General features: G+C 48.2%; 1 protein-coding gene across 2 annotated transcripts in view; it reads left to right on the top strand.

Annotated features, from left to right (window-relative positions):
- Nucleotides 1-10,667, top strand: part of LOC126522289 (uncharacterized) — a 140,225-nt gene extending 129,558 nt beyond the window's left edge. For both annotated transcript variants that reach the window (XM_055066324.2, XM_055066325.2), the window contains one exon: nt 150-10,667. In XM_055066324.2, the coding sequence (XP_054922299.1) occupies nt 150-368 (219 nt within the window). In that variant the 3' untranslated portion in view covers nt 369-10,667. The remainder of the gene's footprint in view (nt 1-149) is intronic.
- Nucleotides 10,668-27,772: the final 17,105 nt, after the last annotated feature.

Raw genomic sequence — 27,772 nt, 5'->3', positions numbered from 1 at the left:
GGAATGCACCACATTTGACAGACACATACGTCACCAGCTTTCACCCTTAAAGTTAGAGTAGAAATTTTATACGAGTAGTTGTTGTTATGCGAATCTGTTCTATAAGTCTGTTTTCTCAGGGCTCATTGAACGGGGTCTTGTCCATGCAGGATAAGCCAGTCCCAGAGACGCCGCCATCTTCCCCTGTGATGCAGCGTCGCGGAGCCACAAGGCTTTTACGCTCGTACCGGGCTTCGTCGCAGTACTGTCACTCACCAGCACGACCATCGAAGCTAGCTGTCGTCCACGAGGGTGCTACAGCAGCACAGCAACGTACAACGGAGTTGTTGCAGCGGGACACTTGCAGTAGTTCGGCAGTCAGAAGCTAGCTGACTAGAGACAATGTGACTAGTGCCGCTGAACTAAGCGAGCTATTTTTTTTTTTCTTGTGATGATATTTATACATCTGTTGTTGTCTAGTTGTTCCAAGGTTGGTTCGAGTCCAGAGGAATATTCATTTAGGGTTTTCATAGAGAGACAGAACCCTGTGGGCACACAATGTACGCATGAAAGGACCACTGCGTGCGGAACTCTGGTTGGTTCGTGTCCAGATTTCACACTGTGTATGTAAACCTGCTCTTCTACGGATACCATGCGTGCTCAAGGTAGCATGACTAGACTTGGCTTCCTGTATTTTTCTATGCATGTGACACCACTGTTTTATTTGAGTGCCAAAATATGAACTAAAGGTTTTATTTTAGAACCTCTCTTTGTGCCGAGAAATGACGGAAGCAAACACATTGCAATAACTGCCAGAATATTACAAGCCGCATTAGTGAGCCGATCCATTCTTAGCCATGTCCAGTTACCAAAAAAAAAAACAGCACATCAGCTGGAGTGCATGTGCCTGAGAATGGGCAGAAGCCAAGAAAGGACCAACATTGTCCCCATGTATTTGCACACCTCACCCTTTAGGTGGCACTGCAGTAAGATTGTGGCACCCTCTGGTAGTATTTGTTTGCAACTACAGCGTTGCATGAATATGCAGTGAGGGGGGCTTAGGATAGCCTGGTTAGAATGGTGAGCTGTCATCATCATCATCATTAATGATGAGGAGCTGTTAATGAGTGTTCAGGCATGCCTTCCCATTGTTTTCATTTGCTTTACCTGACAATTTCAATCAAGCTAATGGCATCTTTTAGTGAGAGATGAGTCTAATTAGTGGGCTTGAGCATCTGTGGCTTCCGTGGGAGACAGGCAAGTTCCATGATTCACTCAAAAGTTGCGCTGCAGAGAATGTATTGCAGTGGTCCTTCGAGGTCTTTTAAGTTTGTGAAGGCGAGGCTGTTGTTTTCGTTGGTCTCACAGTGTACCTGTAGGAAGCCTTGTTTTTAGCCTTGTGTTTTTCTTGCACTGCTCATGCATCCGTCTTAAATGTTAAAGCTTGTTGTTTAGCACCTTTCATCATTAAAAAAATATGAAAATATGGGTCCTAAATGGTAGGCATATGTTCTCATGTCAGGGGCTGTCATGTCTAGATGCTAACTTTCGAAAGAGAATGCGTGCAAGTTAGTGTGTGCTGGCATTCTTTGGAATGAGGCGAGCCTTAGAGTGTGGTTATGGCAGGACTGCTTTTCTAGTGATGTCAGTGTGATGGTTTGATAATACTGTGCATTTCATCAGAGTGATGCACAGTGATTTAATTCAGTGCATTGCTGAGCATGGTAGTGCAAGCTTAGACCAGAAATCTGGCACGTGTACGGGTTCTCGTTGCAGGGTTGCAGAAGGAAATGCTGGTACAAAGAAAAGTGACGACACAAGTTTGAGGTGACACAAGTTGAACAGTGCTCGAAGAAGGTAGACACCACATATACATATAGCATGCAAGCGGAGCAGCAACTGAATCAAACTAGAGCTAAGGAAATGATTGTCCGGGAAAGTAAATTTAGCTTCCTGGATGACAATCTTTTATTGTGCTTTGGTGTATGGTATTGTTGCTTGCCACTCTGCGCATGCACATTTATTAAATAATTTATTTGTATTTATTTATTGACACTACAAGCCCCGTGAGCTTTAGCAGGGTGAGAAATACGGTTTTTGGAAATTCATGAAATTGGCAGGATGAAACGAAAACATATAAATTCTAGGAAAAGTGAGGAGCGCAGTGCAGGCATAAATGCATAGACGAGCACACTTTGAAGCACTCCAGAATCGGGAAATGGAAGTAACAAAGAATAAACAATTCTGGACACTGGCAAACGTTACTTGAAGCAAACATTTGTAGAGATGGTTTTAAGATTTAAGATTTCATCATTTATGAGTGTGCTTGTCTTGGAAGTATAAACAAGTTGGAATTAAGCGTCTGACCCTGTCGTCTTTCTTGCTGTCCTTTGCGTATGTGCCACATTTCTGGTTTAGATGTATGGACAGTGGTATCTGTATTCTAGCTCTCTGGGCAGTGCTGGTTTTTCAACCCTCATTTTGATGGGTGCTTCTTTCCGTTACGTCATACGCTTGCTGAACTTGCAAGCGCCAAAGTAAGCCTATTCCTGCTTGACTTGTAGTTAGTGGAAAAAAATGTTCGTTAATTGTTTGAGTGCTTTCGATGTGCCAAAATGGCCTTGCTAGGGTGGTGGTCAGGCTTCGTGTGAGACACCTAATAGCTTGCTTGTTTTCAATATTTCTTCACTTGGGTTGCTAGGCCGTTTGCTTCACCAATGCCAACCACAGAGCAGTTTCAGTAAGAATAGAGTGATAGTATTTAATGACCAGTCTTCATGCCACCATGCAGTAGACATAGCGTAGCTGTAGCCTTTCCGCATTTGTACAAGATTGTGCGGTCTATATTTACAATAGTTGGTGTTTCTTTGGCATCCAGACTCTTAGTTCGACATTTTTTAGCATAGTGCACAAACTAAGGATGTGCCATGCTTAACGTGCAATGTAATTGGCACAATCGCACTTGTACCGCCTTGGAGAATTGTTGTTGGACACTGTTGCCCTACTCATTCGTCGTGCTGTTAGTTTTGGAATGCAAGCATGAGCAGTGCTGTACGGTCGTGCATCCTGTTTTGGTGTTGATGCTATGGCATTCGACGTGGACCGCCGCCAGTTTACAGCATTGCAGCCCTGCATATCTCGACGCCAAAATGTGGCATTTATCGTTGAAGGACAGTGCAATGCCAGGAGCTGTCATGCGTTGGTGCCAACACTACAGCAGTCAGACTTGAGCCGCTCGTGCACGAATGAGATGCGGATAGCATGTACAAAGCCAAACTCGCTGTTGCTGCCATTGGTGCCAAGCAAACTGCCCCCAATAAATGTGGATTCACACGGCGTACCTGCATTTGCCGACTCAGTCTGTATGCCATGGGGACAGCTTAGCGCCAAAGAACTGTGCTGTGAGCAAGGATGGTATCCTTGAACAATCACTTTTTTGCATATGATCACTTTCTCAAAATTTCACGTGACCCAGCACCTAAGTGTCAGTGTTTGGAATGTGATAGTGTTGCTGGCATTGTACCAAGACAACGGGCTTGGCACTGCGCGAGGAACGCTGTCGGCTGCAGATGCCAACCTGTTTGATGCAAAGTCATGCAATATCTTAAGAAAGTGGTTTTGGTTTCGAAAGTATTCATTCTGAAATGTCGCCCCAGCACAACTTAGGACAGTGTTAGTTGGTGTCAGAGAGCGACATTCCACCTTATCAGTACGCAGAATCAGTCTCTCAGCCGAGTATGTCGCGTGAATCCAGTAAAAGCTACCGTATTGTTCCGTCACTTGGGGACCCTCCTGAGCACACATATCTGAACGAAAGTGTCTGCATGTTAGTGCTTCTGGGTGAATTTACTCTAGTGGTATGCTGCCTCTATGTTGTGTACAGTGTTGAGTGTGTTCATCATTTTCCTGTGTGCTGTGCAGTTCGGGGTGCTTGTGGTCAATTTTATAGCTTTCTATTTTATTAAAGCAATCTGCGCAGAACGCTATAGGTGTTTTTCGAATGCACATTGTTCAAGGCCTAAGCAAATCACTTCTTTGGGAATCCGCAGCAGTGGAAGGAGCTTCGTTTGATGGAAACTCTCCATTGACATGAAAGTATTGTGAAACTGCAAAGGAAAGGATCCAGACAGGTTCAAAAAGAAAACCTCTCAGTTGAAAAAAAATTTGCCGCAATAGGGGGATCAAACCCAGTGCCACAGTGTCTCTCCGGGCCTTACTAGCTGAGCTAACAAGGAGGCCAGCAATTGGTTGGATGAGAACAAGTTAACCATAAATGTTCAGTGACTAGGCAAAAAGGCCTAAAAGGCCCGACAAGGCCCAAAAGGCGAGGGTGCTAGGTTTGATACCCAAACTGGGACAAATTCTTATCCAACCGCTGTGCTTTCTTTCTCGGGAACCAGTTAGGGTTTCTGTTGTAGCTATCCGCTACTTCTAGCTGAGTGCCCTTTCTCATTTTAGCTATTAAAGCCTGCATATTCCACATCTTGGGGTGTATAGTGTGATAGCTGGTGTGTGGAGAAAGTGACCAAGCTATCAAGTATTTCTGGTAGGTATCGATTCTCCGTATGACGCAGAATCTGAATCATTCGTTTCAGTGGACCTTGTGCCCTCTTGTAGTGCATGAGGTTACTACCGCTGCCTCGGCCTTCTTTTTCATTACAATCGCCTGTCCTCCCAAAGTGTATGAGAAGGGGAACTGAGGGGCCTGATTTTTGTGTTAGTCATAACCGGAATATGAAGTTGACAGATAATGTAGCCAAACATGAAATGCAGAGGCTGTGGGCTCAGCTCCTGCCGGCGGGAAGTAGTTCTTTTGCCCACTTTCATTTTCCTTTAGCTTATCATTTGTACACCTCAATTCCTTGGCTTCATATGATTTTCTGCAGAATATTAGTTACAATGGTAGTTAAGGAAAAGGTTAAAGAGTGTAAGAAAAGCAGCTTAGTTTTTTGTGCCCAACATTGGCTTTCAAGCCGCGCAACAGGACTAAAGCGGAGGCAGTACGAGGCAGTGAACATAGTAAAAAAGAAATTAGGTTTTGTGTTATAACTGAGCAAGAAAAAAGCCAGTTATTAGTTTTAGCAAGTGAAAAGAAAGCAGCTAAGAAAATTGGGTTAATTTTTGTAGCAGCATTTTGCTGACACAAACTCGTTACAGACCAGCAGAAGTACTCAAACAAGTTTTTCTTTGGACAGCATGGAAAAAAACAGTAGGCAAGAAGCACATCAAAGGGACTCTTGATGTGTGCTGTTGTATGAATAGGGACAATGCTGTTAGCGGCTTTATTGAACTGTGTCGAAGAAAAATATACCAGAGGGTTCATAGGTTCAAAACCGGTGTAAAGTTTCCACGAATAATAATCAACCAATGAATCGGACACTCAATAATAAGTGTCATTTTTACAAATGAATAAATATATACAAAATATACTTGGACCAAGTGTGATAGCTTGTGCCAACTTGTGAATGCAATACATGGCCCACAGTTTCACGTGTCCCAGAATGCTTCGTGGTCCATGGGAAGCAGGTGTTCCCGATTGCAGAGTTTGTTTGCCACTTGTGCAGGAGGCGTGTCTCTAGCTGTATATAGTGTACTCTGTTGTGTCTGTGAAATGGCTACATATCTGGTTAAAGCTGGTTTGGCTAGGTTATTGTCACCAGGTGTTGTACAATTGTGAAACACGGCTTGCATCAGTTAACTCCTCGTTTGGCTCTTCTTGACTGTACTAACTTACTGTAGATGAGGAGCTACATTTTGAAGTTGCATTTGCCTTGCGCTGAAAGGCATGTTGGGACCACCTGCTTGCTTTGGCCCACGGTTTTCAGCTAGAATGTAGCACTACTGTGGCCCTTGTGTACATAGCTATCAAGAGTGACGAAAAGTGTTTGTGGTGCTGAGCTCACTTTGAGTCTCGCATGTCGGAGGTTAGTGTGAGATGTAGCTGGCAATGGTTGCATTTCTGCATTAGCCTATTGCAGGAAGTTTGTCTTTCTGCCCGAGTGTCATGTATGGAAGGCATTTTGTGTGCCGATTACAATGCAAGGTCACTGTTATGTTGTACCTGCTCTAGTCGTATGCTGAACCCCGCACAGAACAGCTCGTTTCTCCGCAGAATATCTCTTGTGCCTTTTGTTGTCAAGTTTCATATGATTTTTGTTAGCTGAATGGTTACCTTTGATGCAAGGTATTTTGGGATGATCTGAAGGGGATCATTCCTTTCCTCACTGAACCAGAATACAGGGATGCAAATGATAAAGATTGTCTGACTAACACAACATACCTTAGTGCCCCAGGGTGTCCAGAGTGTCATGTTTATTGAGTGATGTAGTTTCCCTAGGCAAAAAAATGACATAAATGTAAAACAGCATTGACACTACTATTATGAAAACATTTTGCATGTCAATGCAATGTGGCCTTGGGTTGAGAACCTTCTGATGCTTCCTCTCTTTCATCACTTGTTGGCATTATCTGAGTAGCGCCCTCTATGCATGGGCCTCCAAATCAAAGCAAGCATAAGTGCACAAGAGGACACAGCCTTCAGGATAATTGACATGGCTTAAACTTTTCATGAGCATAACCTTGGTTCATTGTGGGTGATTTGAATTGCAGAAGTGTGGCTTCTTTAGCTGTGATTTCTTTGGCAATCAAGCCCTCTTTTGACATAAAACAAATGTGAGGTTTTTAGAAAGGCTTGCAGCAATCTAGATTGACTTAGTGTTTGTTGTTAATGTCCTTTTGAAAGACTAAGGTATACTCTGGGCACTTACATCCTCCATTAGATAGTAAAAATGTGCCAGTTTCATGACTATAAATTTATTGGAAAAACAAATTGCAATTGCATCAAAAGAGAGTGGGAGTTGGGTTCTGTTCACATCTGGTCTATTTGCTTTCATGCTTTTCCTGATCATACAAGGACATCCTATGGTGTTTTTAGGGAAACTTGACAGATATTGCATGTGTCATTTCTTTTTTCTATTCTATTTCAAAATCGGACCTGTGTTCTGCTAAACTGATAAACAACAATCATTCTGTGGCAAGAGCGTCATAGTGTTTGTTACTCTTCATTTCTGTCGCTCTTGTCCAGACTTTATTCTGTGGTTTATCTTGGGAGAAAAATGAGTAGTTGCAAGAAGTTTGGAAAACAGTATTCCACCTGTTAAGCTATGTCCGTCCACACAATTCATTTTCTGTCTGCTGTGCTTGTTCAGCGTGCGCATGCATTTTAGGCCTGGCTTGTGATGCCGACTAGTGACCGCCATGTTCTTTTAAATCAGTTGTTGGTAAAATAACACAAGCAATATTTGTGCCCATAAATGAAACTTTTAATAACCTTTTATTTTGCCATGCTCAGCATTGCTGTAATAAGTAAACGATGCTCCAAGTCATTTCATCATACAGGGCATTTTCTTGGACAATACCGATTTTATATAAAAGGACTCTGACCGTGAGACACCCATCATCTTTTTGCATATGAGCTCTACGGCGAGGCAGAAATACTTTGCTGCTGTACGAGTTACTCTGAAAAGACGAATTAAAAGAAGCTGTTAATGAAATTATTATTAACTTGAGGGTGCTTGTTTATGTGGAAAACTTGTTGGGTGTCACAATATCTGGCAAACCCATTTTCTTAAAAATGAAAAAAATTGCACGTAATTAGATATTCATAATTGGTGGAGCGGTGGAGGACATTCCCATCAACTACATCATAATATTGGTAAACTACCGACTGGAGAGAATACATCCACATCCAAAATTGAGCAGGGACGAAGCCACCGCCCTATGCATAATACAAACGAATACATATATCCATGAAATTATCTTGCACCAGTTGCACCCCACAAAATTCTCATACTTATGCCAATTTTGTGATGTACCAGACACCCTCCAGCACATGGTGCTGGTGTGCCCACAGTGTGAGGAAAACAGTGAGGATGAAGCTTCAGAACCGCTATAAGCCATCGAAGAAACGTGGGAGGCAATGTTAATGGCACAGAGCCTGGAAGACCAGCAAAGTCTGCTGGACTGTGCCCGGGCCATGGCATTAGCCAATGGCTTTCTGGACTAAGAGAGCTGCCTAGGGCAAAGAAAGGACACTTTCTCACTGTTTTCCACAATAAACGTTTATTCCTTGCCCTCCTCCTCATCGGAATTGAGGGCCAAATCCAGGCAATTTCGAGACTGAGTGCACCCCACTGTATGTCAGATGGCAGTGCCCCATAAAGAAAGGTGGTGCAAAGTTTGAATGATAGCGTGCCGTGGCAAATTTGACCCGACACATAGCAGCACATGCTTGCCAGGCACAGTGTGCCGTATCAGTAGCTGCTGCGATTGGCCGAGACTATCGCTTTCATATTTTCTTGCACTTGTCACAGGATGTTTTGATGTGATATGATAACCGGGCCACCTTTACTGCACTCCTGTGGTGCTCGGTTTTGATATTGCCTGGATCTAACGCTGAAATTCGGTAAAAAATACCTCGAATTAGGTGTGATCTGTAAGAGCTCTAAAACAATGTGACTGCCTTCAAATCTGCCATTTAAACTGCCCTAAGGCACTAATAAAAGAAGTTAATAAACAAGCTTTTCTTAATTATTTTTCTGAAGCTCACATTATTAGCAAAATATGACCAGCTCCCCTAGGAACTTCTCTGCAAAAACATGGTGTTCGCTGTGCTTAGCCTTTTTATAAAGAAATCGTTATTGTTTAAAAGAACCTTGTAAATCTGCCATTATTTTTCCCCCACAATATCGCGCAGTTTGAAATCCTTATTTAACCTCTTCTGTGTGTCTTTTTGGAAGTTTCAACAAAGCGGTGTAATTTCTTTTTCATTTGGAACCTGACAACACTACAGGCATCATAAAGGAGCTGAAATGCAACCTGTTTAGGAAATCTTGCACTGAATGGCAACATTTTTTTTTTTTTTTTCGTATATATAATGCGCTGTTTGCTGGAGCATCAAAGTGTTGAACTTTTCCTTTATGGAAGCACTTACAAATCCAGTTTTGGTCATTGTAGTTTGTGAAGTTTGAACCATGTGTAAAGCCCAAGTGCACACCATCTGTAATGCACTGTTTCACATTACTACTGTAACTAAACCACAAGGATGTTGCACACCCATGATATCTTACAGAACTGAAAAAGAAAAGAACAATCCTAGAATTGTGTTCTAAGTCATACCACTGTCACACATGCTGGCAAATGTAACAAGGCAGAAACACATTCTAGTTTATTTTCACTCATTTGCATTTCACATTAGTGTTGATAGTATGCTATTAGGTGGCACTGTGGCAGCTGTCTTTGCACGGAGTGACCAGCTGTGTGAAAAAAAACATGGTGGAAAGAGAAAATTTTTTTAGTATGTTGCAACTTCTGTGATGTGTGTACGTGCAGCAGCCATCAAACTGTTACCCTTTGGGCAATGTGTGCGTTCATGTTAAGTGAGAAACCATTGCTCCTTATGCCTGCATTGAATACAACAAAGAAAGAAAAAAAAAGATGTAATCAAAATGCAACTTGTGCACCTCGTTCCTGCAAATATGTTTTTACATCTTCAAGGAAAACGCATTTGTACGGAAGTTGACTGTATGTATTGCTCCCATCACCCATTAGGCTAAGTATGGTAAAGTGATACTTGAGGTTTTAGCTAGTACTGTGGATTGCATTTTTCATTTATGTGTTCAGCATTTGTATGGCCTTTGTGAAAGGTTCACTCTCTGTGCATGCGACCAAGATTGTTATCAGTAGGCTGCAGTGGCTAATATATTCTGCTGCTCATCATAAACCATTGGGCTCAGCTATCAGCTGCCATTACACTATCCCATTAAATCCACGATGGGAAATGCCTGCGTACTGAGATTTCAGTAATAGGTGATCATATTTAATACAGAGCTGTTGATGATGCAATCCCTCACAACTCGTGTGAGGTTTTGATATTTAAAAACCTGTTGATTGTATTTTTGTCTCTTGGCCCGTAGTGGGTGGCCCAGTAATTGTGGTGTTCCACGGCAAAGCATATGGTCCTAGGTTCGATTCCCATCTGTGGCAGCCATACTCTGGTTGAGGGAATGCAAGAATGCTCGTGTACAGAGTTCACATTGGAGAACCTCGGTATGCCGAAATTAATCAAAATTTTTCTACTACGATTTCTCCTATAGCCCCTGTGCACTTCGAAACAGTATACGATATAAATGTATAAATAAATTAAATCATGATCTTTTGCTTAATACATAAATCAATCATTAATTCTTGAGTCTCTTGCCAAGGAACATGAACAAGCTATTCTGGCACTCCAAAGTTTTGGTCGCATGTTCTGTGGCACGCAAACTTTTGACGAAGACCATGCATTTTGTTTTCTATGCTTCACAGTTAAGTGTGCATGTATAAGCCGCTGGTATTGTTATTGAGGTAGAGTACTGGTTGTTTTGTATTTATAGCTGCTTTGCGTGATGGGAGTATTTTAGGACATGGTACGGCCGTCTGCCTTGCACTTCTCTCCCTTTGAATGCAAGGCCGCTGCACTGTCGGTGGTCATGTGACCTGTTGAGCATGCTGTCCTTTGTGCCTATGGAATGGAGAGAACTGTGAAGGTGCGGCACCACAGAGGCTGCTTTAGAAGAGCTTGAAAGATGTTATTTATTTCTTACAGTGGCATCAGAGGGACAATAAACTATGTGCAAGATTTCTCAGTGTTTGGAGCGTGTTGCCATTGTGTTCTATTGAGAGCTGGAATGAAAGGTTAAGGGGAACACGGCTTTCGCATCGTGAAAAATGGCCAGAGAATCGATATTGTTGAAAATTATTAGATTGTTTTAGATCGGGCTCAAAGAATTAGTGTCGAAGCCACTGCGCATGCGTGCGATGCCAACAGCGTTTGGGTTGTGCGTAGGGCACGATATTTCGCTGATTTAGCGGGAACCCCAAAAACTGCCCTAAGATTAGCTTTGTGTCAACAAACATGACGGCAACCGTCGAAGCGACAGCTCTAACCTAGCACCAAACTGGACTTGATTTGTGGCAACGCATGAAGTTCGGAAGCTAGGGGAAGTGACTGCGGTTATTGCTTTCTCTCAACTGATGCGTGTAATGAAGACAGATTCATTAAAGGGCCCCTCACCAGGTTTGGCCATTTTAAGCTGACAGGCGCAGAGCATACAGTGCTCGATAACGATCGTGTCTGCAAAGTATCGCTACGCGCCGCGGAAAGATCGGAAATTTGAAACCGAACGCTGTTTTTCCTTCACACGGCCGCCGCGCACCAAGCCGGAGGATGACGTACACGTGCTAGTGTGCCTACGTACACGTGTTTGTAGTGTGACGTCGTTCGTGGTGACAAGTGACTTCGAGAGTTACTCTAGGCAACATTATTGTGTAAAATGTGGCTTGAATAGACGAATTAAAGCTTAGAGAAATAGACACAAACCGAATGTATGCATGTTTTTGTTTTACCTCGCACCGAAGCAAGAGAGATGTACTTCCGCTTAGTCTGATTGTTCCCACGGTCGTGTGGTCACGTGCACAGGCACCGAAACCATGTCATTTTCTACCGTGTTCCAGCGCGGGAACATGCTATGTGATCCGCTTGTCGGCCTCCGTATTCGTGTAGCACTGACATACGTCTAGTCAGGTGTCCTCCTGCACAGCGCGCAAAATCGTGCGCTGCGTGAAACGCGACAATCGCAACAGCTCGCGCCCGCCGCCGTCAGCGGAAGTGCGCCGCGCTGCAAAAAAGCGAGGAGAAAAAAAAAAGAAAGCGTGGCCCGTGACGTATGCGCCATGTAATGCGCGAGGTCCTGTATGGGAGAACGCAGGGAAGATAGACGGGGCAAGTGGAGAGAGAGTGTGTCTAGCAGGGCAGTGGAGCTCGCCTCCTGAAGTCATGGGTTCGCGGCACTGAAATATTTCTATCTCTGCTATTTAATGGATTTAATTTATTTATTAATTTTATTTAATGGATATTTAATGGGATTTTAATGCTCAGCATCAGGCGTGGGGCTATTGTACCAATACCAAGAAGGGTAGAGACATGGGACGCGGCAACGGAGGAAGATCTTACGCTGATAACCGATAAAGACTTTCCAACCAGGAGAGGGAACTCGGTGTGCCGAGATACGACTCCGGATCTTACGTTTTTCAAGAACCTGGAAAACGTCAAGTGGACCAACACAGCCATGGACCTCGGTAGCGATCATTGCATCATCGAAGCGGTGATCAAGGCTGCCCGTAACAAAATGAGGACCTTTAGGTTCACTGACTGGGACTTGTTCCGAGCCAACCGCTCCGAGCGCGTCCTTAACGATGATATGGACCTAGACTCTTGGTGCGACGAGATAAAGAAGGATGCGGCTAGAGCCACCCAGGAGGTGACAACCGATCTGGAGGTGGACAGGACGGACAGTAGGCTGGCGCATCTATTGGAAGCCAAGCAGGCACTGCTCGCGAGATGGAAGACTCAGCGCCATAACAGAGGACCTACGCAAGGAAATTTCCGAAATCAACAAGACGATAGAGGCTCATTGCAAGGTGCTATGCAAACAGAAATGGGACGAGCTGTGCGACTCGGCGGAGGGCCAGCTGAAGACCGGTAAAAGCTGGAGACTACTCAGGCACCTACGGCACGATGGCAACACCAAGGCCAATCAGTAGAGAGCTTTGGCGAAAGCTGTCCATTTAGCCACCGACGCGGTTCCAGATGAGGCGGTCATGGAGCAGCTCATAGACAAGTACCTGGAGGCCACGGACAATCCGGTGCCCCCCCCCCCCCCCCCAGTTTCCCGAGTACGAAGGGCGTGACGTACCATCTATGGACGAGGATTTTACCGTGGCTGAGGTCAAGCGAGTTCTCGCATCCCTCAACGGCAGATCTGCCCCTGGGCCCGACGGGATCACCAACAAAATGCTCAAGCATCTCGACGACGCCTCAATCGAGTTCCTTACGCACAAGATGAACGAAATCTGGTGCAGCGGCCTCATTCCCAAGAGCTGGAAAGCAGCCTACACAGTACTCATACCCAAGCCAAGTAAGGCGCCGAGCATCGACAATCTAAGGCTCATCTCCCTGACGTCGTGTGTCGGGAAGATGGCCGAGCACGCCATGCTTAACCACCTCATTGACCACCTCGAGTCTAACGAATGCTATAATCCCAACATGATTGGCTTTCGGTCGGGGCTTTCTACTCAGGAGGCCATGAAACTGATAAGCACCAGATCATTGACTCCACCTCCGCCAACACTAAGGCAATTCTCGGCTTGGTCTTGGAAAAGGCTTTTGACAACATATCACACACCTTTATTCTCCAGAGCCTGACAGAGTGTAACGTTGGCAAACGGGCGTACAATTTCGTGCGCTCCTTCCTTTCCTCAAGGTCCACTAGACTCAAGATTGACGAGTTTTTGACCCACGAAATCCAGCTTGGGCCAAAGGGAACACCTCAGGGGGCGGTGATCTCTCCGACGCTGTTCAACATCTCCCTGATCAACCTGTCGAGGGCCTTGAACAAAATCCCGAACATTAACCACACGATCTACGCGGATGACATCACCATCTGGTGCTCCAGTGGATGTGAAGGGCAGGTCGAGGGTGCTTTGCAAGAGGCCATCGATGTGACGGAGCGGTATCTTATCCCCACCGGGCTAAGGTGCTCGCCCGCTAAATCCGAGCTCTTGCTCTACAAGAAGAGGCCCAGAGGCGGTTCACACCGGTCCTGGAAGCCAGCAACAGAGAGCCGCATTACGTTACTCACCGGTAAGGGCTCCCCAGTACCGCGGGTAGACACTATCAGGGTCCTAGGAATGTTTATCGAGTCGAACGGGCCAATGGAGCCGCCCTCAAACGCATTTGTTCCAAGACCGAAAGCGCCCTCGGCCTGATCCGAAGAATCGCCAACAGGTACCGCGGAATCAAGGAAGACAATCTGATCCGGATTATCCACGCCTTCGTGTTATGCCACCTCGCTTATTCAGGGGCTATGCACAACTGGCTCGTATCGGAGCGCAACAAGATCAATGCCCTAATCAGAAGAGTCTTCAAGCTTGCCCTCGGCCTTCCCATCCGAACGCACACAAAAGACCTCCTCAATTTGGGAATTCACAACACGTTCGAAGAAATCGTTGAAGCCCAAGAATTTTCCCAGTTTGTCAGACTTTCCGGTACCCCAGCGGGCCGAGCCATACTTGGCAAGCTGGGACGTAACCCCACGGTCGTCAGTCTCGATGCTGTGAAGCTGCCTAGTGACGTAAGGTCCAAGATTTACATACACCGGTTGCCACGAAATATGCATCCCACCTACAACGAAGGACGAAGACGAGCCAGGGGTAAAGCTCTGCTCGCCAGTGCCCGCTTGAACAAGGACCGAACATGCTTCGTAGACGCTGCTTCGTATGTTCAAGAAGAGGCCTTCTCCTCAGTGGTCATCGACGGTGATTCTAAAATCCTTAGCTGCGCTACCGTCCGCACTTCTAATTCCAGCGTTGCAGAGCAGGTTGCTATTGCTCTTGCATTAACGGACAGTGTACATGACACGATTTATTCTGATTCCAAGGCCGCTGTCAGGGCCTTTCAGATGGGAATGGTGGCTCCCCAGGCCCTACGTATCATCCAAAGTGCCAAAGACATGAAACATCACTCTTTGGCCTGGTTCCCTGCGCACCTTGGAACCATTGAGGCTGCCTCGATCAACCCCAGCGAGGAGGCGCACTCGGCTGTACGAGGTTTGACTGACCGTGCGCTGGGCAACGCGTCCTCTCCTGGGCGACCCGAGCCTCTCTGCTCGTACAACGAAATCTGCAAATATAATTATCTGTCAAGAAGACTCCTACCTTCGCCGCACTCCTCGCTGTGCAGGGCCCAGGCAGTCACTCTAAGGCTTCTGCAAACAAGCACTTACCCGAGCCCCGCGGCGCTGCACACAATGTACCCCGAACGGTTCCCAAGCCCGGACTACCCTCTGTGTGGTGATTATGCGGACTTCGAACATGTCCTGTGGGGCTGCGCCTCTGCCGGTCCCCCTTTCACTCAAGAGGAAATGATGAAGTTAATTAAGGCCCAGGATCAGACCTCTCAAATCCTGGCAGTCCAGAGGGCTCGCGAGAGGGCCGTCAGGTTTCACCTGATGGTCCCCGAGTGGGCCTAGCCAGGTGACGTGGAGCTTGCGTACGTCTATAGTGGACCGAATAAAGTTGTTTCTCTCTCTCTCTCTCTCTCTGCTATTAATCAGCCGATTTGAAAAATTTTTGCGGCAGAACGCTCCCTAGAGGACACGTAAAACATCCAGCGTATAACTGAAGTTTGCTGTGTGGCCTTTTGAGGGGCCCTGATTCTCTCCGCTGATTCTGAATTCGAGTGACGATTTCATCATTTAATTTTCGTGGCTCGTAGGCCCAACACGGCTTAACTTCGCTGGTGAAGGCACGTAAAGTTTGTTGTTCAAAACTAAGGGCAACAAATTGCTTGCTGCTAGTAGAATTACCTCTAATAAAGTGTAATTAAACGCTAAAACGCGCAAGTCAAGATTACTCTTATAAAATAGTATATAGTAGGATACTGGTGTTAGGCTGCTGAGCTACGAGGGTGTGGGATCGAATCCGGGCCACGGCGGCCGCATTTCGATGGGGGCGAAATGCGAAAACACCCCTGTACTTAGATTTAGGTGCACGTTAAAGAACCCCAGGTGGTCGAAATTTCCGGAGTCTCCCACTACGGCGTGCCTCATAATCAGAGTGGTTTTGGCACGTAAAACCCCACAGTTTAATTTTTAATATAGTAGGATACAAATTCAAAAAATGGCACTTGGCAGTCAAGGCACATGGACCGCGCGGGATTGTGTTACTCCGCCAGCCAATCAGAGAAGCAAACAATCGTAATGCGACATTTTCAAAATGTCGTACTTCCGGAGCGTCTACTTTCCTGAGTGTTCATCGGCGAAAGCGATGAGGTGTGCAATAGACACGAATAAAGTGTACGGAGTCTCTCCAAAAGTCCGCGGTACAGCTCATTTCACTGCTGAGCTCGTTTTACTCGCCAAACTTCACTGGCAACTGAAGTGAAACTTGGCAATAAGCTGCAGCGAAGCAAGCGTTTTATTTATGTTCAATAGAGAATTAGGCGTTCACCGTTTCACTATAATAGACGAGTGAAAACGTTTAAAATTATACGCTTATAATTTTATTTTTTTGGTTACCGTTTTAATTAGGTGACAGTGAAAGTTTGAAGTACGAACTATTTGCAGCCTCGCGGTGGAACTGTGGCTGGTGGTTACGAGGGCATGGGCGGGGCTTCACTGCAGACTTAAGTTGTATCCGACTTTAGTAATTATAATAGCTTTTCTTTTCCGCCGTAGTGGCGCTGCAAGCGCAAGACGGTATCCACAAACGCTAAGCCCTATTCTAAAACTCTTCACTCCTGCGTGGAACACTCGCAGAGCTCTTTGGAGCCCCAAACTATTGGGGCCACTATGCCAAAACTGTCTATTTTCACTTACTCTATGTGATTTCGAAACATCTTCACTGAAAACCTCGTAGAAGTGTTCTAAAAAATTGTATCAGCGAAGATGGGGAAAATTTTTCGCTGAAATCACGGGAATATGCCGGTTTTCAAGCAGTGATATCTTCAATACAGTGCAGGCGTGCGCCGCTACCTGGTCTTGCCAGAAATCGAATTTCTCCGTCTTCAAATTTGCCGCTTCAGATATCCTTCACACAATAAAAAGCGCTCAACAAACAAGTGATTGAAGGTCGCTCTGAAGTCACTGATTGGCTGCACCCGCGCGCCATGTGATTCCAGTGCGCTTCGCCACTGGTCTGTGCTCGCTTCGTAGGGGTGTCGTCTGCTGTTCACCTGGCGAGCTATCGACTACCGTAATCTCGACGAGTGTCAAAACAGGCCTTACGCGGTGAACGCAGAAGCGCGGTCGATCGCTCCGTTTGTGGGCATCGACCTACGGCTAGACATTCCGGGGAACTGGCGATGCGGACTTCGTGACCAAGCTTCCTGCGCTGAATCCTCGGACACGCTGCTAAGCCTTTCGAGCATCGGTGCTTCGGAATTCGCGACCAAGCATCCCGTGCTTCGGTGGCTCCGACTCGGCGATCAAGCACATTGCGTTCGGACTCCTCGGATTGGTGGCCTAGGACTACGCGACTAAGCACATCGAGCGTCGAGTCCTCGGACCCGTGGCTAGACATATCACGCGTCGGCACCTCGGAGTGCGCGACTAAGCACTCAAGCGTCGACTCCTGGGACCCGTCGCCAGGCATCTTGAGAATCGGCACTTCGCACTGCGCAACTAAGCACATCGAGCGTCGACTACTCGCACCCGTCGCCAGGCATTTCGTACATCGGTACCTCGGACTGCGCTACTAAGCACATGAAGCGTCGACTCCTCGGCCAGCCGTCGCTAGGCATATCGCACATCAGCACCTCGGACTGCGCGACTAAGCATATCAAGCGTCGACTCCTCGGATCCGTCGCAAGGCATTTCGCACATCGGCACCTCGGACTGCGCGACACAAGAGTCGACTTCTGCGACCCGTCGCTAGGCATTTCGAGCGTCGGCACCTCGGACTGCACGACTAAGCACATCAAGCGTCGACTCCTCGGATCCGTCGCAAGGCATTTCGCACATCGGCCCCTCGGACTGCGCGACACAAGAGTCGACTTCTGCAACCCGTCGCTAATCATTTAGAGCATCGGCACCTCGGACTGCACGACTAAGCACATCAAGCGTCGACTCCTCGGATCCATCGCTAGGCATTTAGAGCATCGGCACCTCGGACTGCGCGACTAAGCATGTCAAGCGTCGACTCCTCGGATCCGTCGCTAGGCATATAGAGCATCGGCACCTCGGACTGCACGACTAAGCACATCAAGCGTCGACTCCTCGGATCCGTCGCTAGGCATTTAGAGCATCGGCACCTCGGACTGCGCGACTAAGCATATCAAGCGTCGACTCTTCGGATCCGTCGCAAGGCATTTCGCACATCGGCACCTCGGACTTCGCGACACAAGAGTCGACTTCTGCGACCCGTCGCTAGGTATTTAGAGCATCGGCACCTCGGACTGCACGACTAAGCACATCAGGCGTCGACTCCTCGGATCCGTCGCAAGGCATTTCGCACATCGGCACCTCGGACTGCGCGACACAAGAGTCGACTTCTGCGACCCGTCGCTAGGCATTTAGAGCATCGGCACCTCGGACTGCGCGACTAAGCATATCAAGCGTCGGCTCCTCGGATCCGTCGCTAGGCATTTAGAGCATCGGCACCTCGGACTGCACGACTAAGCACATCAAGCGTCGACTCCTCGGATCCATCGCAAGGCATTTCGCACATCGGCACCTCGGACTGCGCACGCAACTAAGCACATCGACCGTCGACTCCTGGGACCCGTGGCTAGGCATTTCGCGCATCCGAACCTCGGACTGCGCGACTAAGTGCATCGAGCGTCGAGTCATGGGATCGAATCCCGGCCACGGCGGCCGCATTCCGATGGGGCGAAATGCGAAAAACACCCGTATACCTAGGTTTAGGTGCACCTTTAAGAACCCCAGGTGGTCCAAGTTTTCGGCATTACGGCATGTCTATAATCAAGGTGGTTTCGGCGCGTAAAACCGAATTTTTTTGGACTGCTCCGACCCTTGGCTAAGCATTTCGTGCATTGGCACCTCGGACTGCGCGACTAAGGACATCGAGCGTCGACGCTTGTCATATTGTCACGATACATAGTAGCAATATCTATCATGCCACCCCTCCATAAAGAGGACCCTATCATGAGCTCTGTTCACAAGGCCCTTTGAGCTGGCGCAGACAGCGGGCTGCAGGAGCGAGGCATCACACGAAAATACAAGCCGGAAAAATACTTAGCATGCTGCTGCATTACTACCTATCAGTGGCTCTCTGATCATAGGCTTCGCTGCCATTGTTAAGGGAAGACAAGACAACGACTCGGAAGGTGGTTAGGAGCCTTCATGCAGTGATATGGTGGATTCTACCAACAGAAAAAAAAATGCTTCACTGATTGCACTGGCGACTGCTGTCAACGGGGCAGCCTGCAGGTACGACAATATAACTATATTCTTGCCCGCACGGAGTTATGCACCTCAGTGGGTTTGAAACCCAGGTAACACGCTCTTTCGAGAGCAGCATGTAAAGAATGCCATACCAAAAAAAAAAAAGGTGGTACGCGAAGGCACGCCAGAGCAGAGGCCACATGTGCAAGAAGCTCCGCATCACAACACACCAGACTACAAGTTTGCTGCGTTTTAGAGAACTGTAGTGAAGGTGAAACTTTGAGAGCCGTTTTCTCAAAACTATTTTCTTGCCCTTCTGCTCGGCTTTTGGAGCTTTCTTTGTTATCGTTTGGCTTATTTTGACTCTGCTTTATTTGTCACGTTCCTTGGGCTACAGTGCAGGTCTTGACATTCTCGCTTTCCAAGCGCTTGATTTTTTCTAAATGTATTATGTGGCTATTCGTTCACCTCAAAAGTGTGCCTGATGCGGAGGTAACGTAAAAAAATTATGCGGGACCCATGCACTGTGGGAATCGATGTAAGCGAAGCTATCTGTGCTGTTTGCTTTGATTGAAGATAATTAGCGGTGATGCATGTTGACAGGAACGTTTCATTTCTTAACGTTTAGTCCAACGCGGGAGTAGCGAGTTGATGTTAAACGTTACCTTGCGTGTACCACTCCTGTTTGTTTGCGTAGCATATAGAACACACAGGGGGAGGTGTTTGCTGGAGGCGTTGTTGTGCGCCAGGGTTGAGCATTTTCATTGCCTCGCATGGCACATCACATCGTGGCAGTATTAAACTTTAATTGAATTATGTGGCTTTACGTGCTACAACCACAGTCGTCCTATGAGGCACGCTGTAGTGGCGGACTCCGGAGTAATTTTGACATGAACTTATTTAACGTGTACCTAAAATCTAAGTGCGCGAGCGTTTTTTTATTTCGCCTCCGTCGAAATGCGGCTGCCGCGGTCGAGACCAGAATCACGGCCTAGAGCAATGCCATAGCCGCAAGGCTGTTATTCACTCGTTTCGCGACTGCCTCGGTCCTACCCATTCTCTGCCAACCTCTCCGCCCTCCCCCCTACAATTCTATCTAGATTTCCTCTGGACTTTGCACGTTAGCAGAAAGGTGAGCTCTGCAATTCTTTTCCTGGGGGTCATGGATAATTGCACTTGTCAAGAGGCTAATGTGGCGACGCCCAAGGAGCCTCGGAGGGCATTGTGCAGATTCGACGCCGTGCAAAGGCCCAAACGAGTTCCTCGCGTCGCCTTTCTGCCGCCCTCCTGTCAAGTATACATACGCTTTGAACCACCCACCGAGGTGATGTGCCAGACAGCCGCAGCAGCGGCGGGAAAGTCGATGGAAGAGGCAAAGAAAGCTTCGCTAAAGAGAAAAAAAAATCTGAACATTTTGTGTTGCGAAAGAAAAAACTTTGGAGGACGCTTATGCCTCGCCTTTTGAGTGGAATGCGATAGCATTCAAAGATCCCTGCCTGCTCTTGCTGTCCGGCAGCTGCATCTTATGTAAGCGTAATGTTTACCGGGAAAGCTGGCTGCGAACGCTATGCACGAAGGCGAGCTTTCTGGTAGAAACGCGGCTTCTTGCGTGGGCCACGGATGCTCGGAGGCGAGCGTCCTTTGAATCGTGTTGCGCGCCGCTCTACGAATGGTAGAAACCCTGGAAATGAGGTTTGTGTTTGAGTGTCCGTGTAACAGATTTATTTTCTCGTATACTCAAATTACAATCCGAGGCTATAATGTCTGTAGGTTGTGTGTAAGTCGTACTCTACGATTTTTTCCGACGGATTTTACTTCGAGAAATTCACTTAGTTCCGTAACGCCTCTGCGCTACACGGAGGACCTGCATGGTTCGGGATGATCTTTCGCTCGCAAGATGGTCGGCGCCGAACGCTGGCGGCTGATTTTCCGCGACACGGGGCCCTTAACGCTGTCGTGTTAAAAAGGGAGAACGTCGCGCCCTTCAGCACACACTTAGCTATGCAGTCGATACTCAACGAGCCGTCCATTGCATCGTTTAGGCTCCTCTGTCCATCCAGGAAGTGCAAAATAAGAAACAAATATTGCTGAGTAAGCTGTTCTCAATATATCGCTATAAAACTTTTATGGAAGCATCAGGGAGGCATTTTGAATATAAGTCCCAATTTTCATGCATCCGTTAAGGAGTACGAAAGTTGCTTCTCAAAGCCACGTTCCAACCTGATGGCTGGAATATACGTACGATGCACTGGAGAGGCGTAGTGGAAACATATACTAGAAGGCACAGACTCAAACAGAGATGCCGGCAGCGACGGTGTGGCCTGTGGAAGTCCACGTGGAGAATAATGATGTTCTTCATTCAGAAAAGATCTTGCACTTGAAAAGATCCGACCAACATAAAAATAAGCCTTTTGCGTGGCTGAGCACCCGTGCCATCAGTTGAGCAAATCGTCATGGGACACTCCTGTATAGGTAGATTAAACGATAAAACACAATTCATGAAAAAAAGAACTGAGTGCAATAGAGTAAAAGTGGGAAAAAAGACAGGCAGATGGAAATTGTTCCATATTAATAAGTAACAACACGTAAAAGCAGTACTAATCATATTAGAAACAAGAAATATGAAAAGCAGGAAGCGTACTCTTGAAGAAAAATAGTAAGCGAATTAAAATAGAATTGTCACCCATGCAACGTATCTAAGCGAACGAGTTTCATGGGAGGAAGTACAAACATTGCAATTCACATATTCACAAAAAGATTTTTGTCTGCTACAGGCTTGAAAAGATCAGATCTTCTAGATTACGGAATTGTGGGAGAGGAAATGCACGAGTTGGTAACCCCCCCCTCCCGGCCCCGGCCAATATATATATATATTTATATATATACAGCCCATTCTTACATTTGCATGATTCTGCACTGAACCGAAAACACTGCTTTCGGACAGAAAGCACATCAAAAGTGACTCGAAGCTGTAGAAGTTAAATTGTGGGGTTTTGCGTGGCAAAACCACTTTCTAGTTATGAGGCACGCCGTAGTGAAGGACTCCGGTAATTTCGACCACCTGGGTTTGTTTAACGTGCACCTAAATCTAAGTATACACGGGTGTTTTCGCATTTCGCCCCCATCGAAATGCGGCCGGAAGTGGCAGCATGCTTGATTTTTTAAAATTGTTTTTAACGCGACAGCGTTAAGGAGCTCGTGTCGCAGAAAAGCCGGTGTCGTCGGCGTCGGCAGCGCTGGCCGTGAGCGATAAATCCCGGGAGGCACTTCATGAATAAAAACAGCTTGCAAGATGGGCTGGGTGGGAATCGAACCAGGGTCTCCCGAGTGTGAGACGAAGACGCTACCACTCGACTCGATGCTTCAAAGCGGTACAAAAGCGCCTCTAGTGAATGCGGTGTTGCCTTAGAAACGTGTTGTAGAAAGTTATACTGCCGTGTATATCGGTAATTATGAGCATATAACTTACAGAAGTCGCAGTTACACGAGTAGCGAAGTACGTTTCCGCTACATTTCTTCTTCGCTCTGCGCACACGCAGAGCCATCTTGCGGCAAACACAGAAGACCACCTCCTCGCAATGTGCGGCGATGCCCCGACGCGTGGCGCGCCACTCGCCCGCTTCTCCCCTTCGGGCCGTGCGGGGACCGGTGCACGGAGGAAGGAAACTAATGAGAGGCCCTGACGTCACTCTTTGTGAAGCTAAAGTGAAGCCGGAAGTTACCGTTGCTCATGGCATTGCTCCGCCTATCGGGCCAGCTCTCCTCTCTTGTTTGCATTTCTCGCGAAACCACGCCGCGCTGCGCCCAACCGTGCTGCTCGGACCCGTGCACTCCGCAGCAATACTAAGCAATCGTTAGCACGTTAGCATTATTCCGCGAAAGAGGGCAAAATTTCCCGCGAATATTCCTTCGTCCGTAGCCATTGCCGTGACGCGGTACATTGCGCACAGCGTTGCATGCGCGTTCATTTCACGAACTTTAGCTCCTCCTGTCCCACCTGGCCACAGGAACATCCGGTAGAGCACGGTCCAGATAACGCAGCGCAACAAAACGTGGAGACCAACGCAAACCTGCCCGCACGGCGCCTTTGCCACGGTACGAAACCTACGGAGCTACACGTGTGAGCGCACAGAACAATAACAAAGCCGCCATTGTGGCCCGAAAGGCGGGGCCACTACAGCAAAGAAATTAAAAAACAGCAAAACAAAGGATAACCTACTACGTCATTTCCTCCACACTTTTCTCCTAGCGCGCGGACGGGGTAGGGCCTCTCCTCAGTTTCCTTCCTCCATGGACCGGTGCGAGGATACCCCATTACCCTTGCGTTTAATAAGTTTTCTCGCTTTCTCCCCATCCAACTTCACTTGTCACTCGAACCATCGTGTTTTGGCGACGTGGCTCCTCTTTCCGCTCACAGCGCGATTCCTAGTTGCAGCGTCCGATGCGGGCCGCCTCTGACGTGACCGCTGTGCCGCAGCGCGTCTGGTGGGAAAGCGTCCCCTGCGATGTGTGCCGAGCTGCTTCAGAGGAGTCATGCGTCTGCGTGGTGCTCCCAAGCAAGATAGAGGACGGTCCCATCGAAGCGTCAGCCCCATCATCGCGTCGGCCTTCATGGCGCGTCGCGGCCCGGCTTTCAGTGCCGATCACGACGTTTGGCTCGCGTAGATCGTTTCTCCCTCCGAGACACCGAGTTCTTTGGTTCGTTCCGCTTGCTCAGGCGCACGTTTAGTTGCCGCGCCGAACGCTGCGTTGCTCGGCGCCTACCGCGTGATTGGTGGGTGCAAAGTCCGATGTGGAGCGCCTCATAAGTGATCACTGCGCCGTAGCGCAATGTCTTACACCCCTTGGCGGGTCGACGGGAACGCCCTCGCGTTCCACTCTTGAAGGCGAAGCTTAATCGTCCTCCAATTTCTTTTTTCTTTGCGGACCTAGCCGTGACCGAGGCGATAAGAGCGAAGGTGCCGCCCGTTGGCGCAACGAATGAAGCAAATGAAGCGACTCAATAAAGATATAAGACGCTAAAAAAGGAAACAGCCGAAAACACATTTTATTTCTACAAATGATTGCGTCACGTTACTTTAATGCTATGTAGGTTGAAAAGATACAGCCACATATGCAACAGTTACTTAATTTTCCTTTGGCTACCAGTGTCATAGCGACGCTTTATTTGCCGATACCGAAACTAGCCCCACTGTCCAGCCGCTGGCGTCGTACCGTCGACCATAGACTTTCATACAATAATTATATGCCGTCGACATCAGTGTAGCGTCCGCGACCGCGTTTGCAGATTTTCCGTTTGTGCTTCAACACCGCGGTGCTCGCTGAGCATGTTCGCGGCATCTTTCTTTTTTTTTCGGGTGAGTAGCAATACGCGATTTCCCTGTGGCACACCGGGCGTCGCGCCGTCGATTTCAATGTATAGCTCCGTTTCCAAGCTGACATCGGCGGCTTCCGTCGCCGCTGGTGCGCAGGCATATGGTACAGACGCCAAAGTGCGATGGTTCTGCAAAATTTGAGCAAGAAGGGTGCAGCGGTGAGCGCAAGATCTTCTTTTGAACACGCACAGCCAAGTATTCAGGACCCTGTAGAAAGCAGCAGGAGTTGAAGAAGAGAATGGCAGCCGAAGCGATAAGACCGAAAGCGGGGCTCGTTGGCGCAAGAAATTAAGTGACCAAATAAGGATATTAGATGCCGAAAAAGAAAATAGCCAAAAGCAGATTTTATTTCTTCACACAATTGCATCGCTTCACTTTATTGTTATGTAGTTTGAAAAGATAGAGCCACATATGCAAAAGTTATTGAACTTTCCTTTGGCTGCCAGTGTCGTGGCGACGCTTTATAGCCAATACCGAAACTAGCCCCGCTGTCCACCCACTGCTTCGGCTGCCATTTGTCTGCTCCTGCCGCTTTCTATGCACGTGCACGTTTTTTCGCATGACCTGCAGTTGAAAAACAAAAGTTTCATTATGTGCCTGCGACAAGATAGATACGGCAGTCTCGAACTGGTGCATGCTCCAAGGGCACCAGCCTGGCCTTGCGTGAACATGTCACAAATAAGGCTCACAGGAACTTAGAAGACGACTCCATAGACTGGCTCACAAAAGAAATCGACAAGGCCTGGCAGACAGGTGAAGTTCCCCGGGGCTGGAAAGTAGGCCTGGTAGTACTAATCCACTAGCCAGGCAAACCTCCGAATTTGTCCAATGTCAGATCGATTTGCCTCACGTCTGTGGCAAAAGGTAGCGGAGCACGTAATTCACATTCGCATAGCGAAGCCCGTCGAATAGAACGGTCTCCTGCCTTTTAACATGGTGGGCTTCAGACCAGGCCTCTCGACACAAGACGTAACGAAACTCATCAAGGCTCAGATCACAGACAACGATACGAGGTAGGTGTGGGGCATTCTCGGGCTCGACTTGGAGAAGACCTTAGATAACATATCGCACAGACACATTCCAAAATCCATCTCGCGTCTCAACCTAGGCCAGGCCTTTCCCGGCTACGTCAGGTCGTTCCTGGAGGGTCGCAAAGCTATGTTAAAGGTCAGAGACCACAAATTGGAAGGGTACTCGCTTGGGCCCAGAGGGACGCCTCAGGGGGCCGTGATCTCGCCCTTATTGTTCAATCTAGCCATCAGGCAAATGTCGGTATCCCTTTCGAAGATCGAGAGAGTTCACCACACAATATAGGCCGACGACATCACCCCCTGGTGTACCGGAGGCAGCGAAGGGGAGGTGGAGTCGAGTCTACAGAAGCTGTAGAAATACGCTTGTAAATGCGCTTGTCTGTGGTATTTGTTTCCTTGTGCCCTCGTCTTTTTCGCGCTGTTTAACCTCAGTTCTACAGAAGGCGTTTGACCAAACCGAAACTTTCCTCGAGGGCACGGGGCTAAGGTGCTTGACGAAAAAGTCGGAGCTACTTCTCTACAGACCGGTCAAAAAAAGTCCCAGACCCAGGGGGTGGCAGCCTTTGAAAAGGTTAACATCAAGCTTCGCGCCAGGAGGGGCGCCAACGTTCCTAGGGTACACACCCTGCAGGTACTCGGAATGTTCATTGGGTATAGCGGAGGCAACATTACCACGCTCAGGAAAATCATGACCAAGACGGAGTGCATGCTCGACCTGATCAATAGAGTCTTCAACAGTAGTGGAGGTCTGAATGAGGATAATCTTAAGACTCTTCCACGCATTCCTCGTGAGCCACATCGTCTACGTCTGCAATGCACAAGTGGTACGCGTCCGAAAATAAGCTGGATACGCTAATCCGTAAGAGCATCAAGAAAGTGCTCCGAGTTCCGGTAAATGCCACCATGGAAAGCCTTCTCCAGCTGGGGGTACATAACACACTCGGCGAAATCATCGAAGCTCAGGAAACTGCTCAAATATCACGTATTTCCAGCAACCCCGTGAGGAGGGAGATTTTCGCGGTCTTGGGAGCCAGCTCCACTGTAGTGGAGGAAGGTCATTTAAGGAACGACATCATGGTTGCTCATTTTCCCAAAAAACATACATCCGCAACACAATGAGGGTAAATGCATGGCTCGGGCTGTGGCACTGCCCCGGAAGATCAAGGAATCGCCTCACACGGTCAGCTTCGTTGACGCGGCTCAGTATATCAGCACATCGGGCTTCGTCGCAACAGTACTCAGTCACAAAGGGCAGGTCACTTGCGCGGCCTCCATTAGAGGCTCCACCCCGGCTAGTGTGGAGCAGGCAGCGATCGCTTTGGCGCTCTTAGACGAAGAGAGAACTCAAATCTTCACTGACTCAAGGGCGGTGGTCAGGGCATTCGTTTATGGCTCCATCACCGAAGAAGCACATAGAATCATCGACGGTCCACATACTATCGCGTGGTTCCCGGTACATCTCGACTCCCAGCTGAATTCCCTCCCCAACCTCAACGACATCGCACAAATCTAAGCGTGCGCACTAACCCACCTCGCGGACGCGAGTCGAGGTCTTGTTGAATCTAGGCTTGTCTAGTTCCGGGACATTCTTCCCACCTTTAACGAGGTAACTAAACACTACTACCTTGGCAGGAAAGTCTACTCTCCCCCCTCCCCCACGATAAACTAAACAGACCACAAGCTATCGCACTGCGCATGCTTCACACAGGATCGTATCCAAACTTGACTTTGTTTCACTCCATCAATCCAGACGCCTTTAGTCCGGACTGTTCAAGCTTTGGACTCAGAAGTAATTTAGAACGCATGCTCTGGGAATGCCCCTCGTTACAGAGAGGCCCGCATAGGTGTATACCGCAGAAGAGTGGAGCTCTGCGCTGCGGAACTCCGAGCTTTCACGTCAAGTATGGGCTGTCTAGAGAGCCCACGATGCGGCGGTGAGGCTTGGCCTTCCCGTCCCAACGTGGGAGTGGCTCGCGCCTTCATCACGTCCCTGAAAAGGGGCATCTCTCAGAACAATCAATAAAGTTCCCCGTCCGTCCGTCCGCCAGCCAGCCAGCCAGCCAGCCAGCCAGCCAGCCAGCCAGCCAGCCACAGCCAGCCAGCCAGCCACAGCCAGCCAGCCACAGCCAGCCACAGCCAGCCAGCCAGCCAGCCAGCCAGCCAGCCAGCCAGCCAGCCAGCCTGCCTGCCTGCCTGCCTGCCTGCCTGCCTGCCTGCCTGCCTGCCTGCCTGCCTGCCTGCCTGCCTGCCTGCCTGCCTGCCTGCCTGCCTGCCTGCCTGCCTGCCTGCCTGCCTGCCTGCCTGCCTGCCTGCCTGCCTGCCTGCCTGCCTGCCTGCCTGCCTGCCTGCCTGCCTGCCTGCCTGCCTGCCTGCCTGCCTGCCTGCC

The sequence above is a fragment of the Dermacentor andersoni genome, chromosome 6 (assembly GCF_023375885.2).
Source record: "Dermacentor andersoni chromosome 6, qqDerAnde1_hic_scaffold, whole genome shotgun sequence".
Taxonomy (NCBI): Eukaryota; Metazoa; Arthropoda; class Arachnida; order Ixodida; family Ixodidae; genus Dermacentor; species Dermacentor andersoni.
The sequence above is the reverse complement of the archived record's forward strand: the minus strand, read 5'-3'. Positions and strand labels throughout refer to the sequence as shown.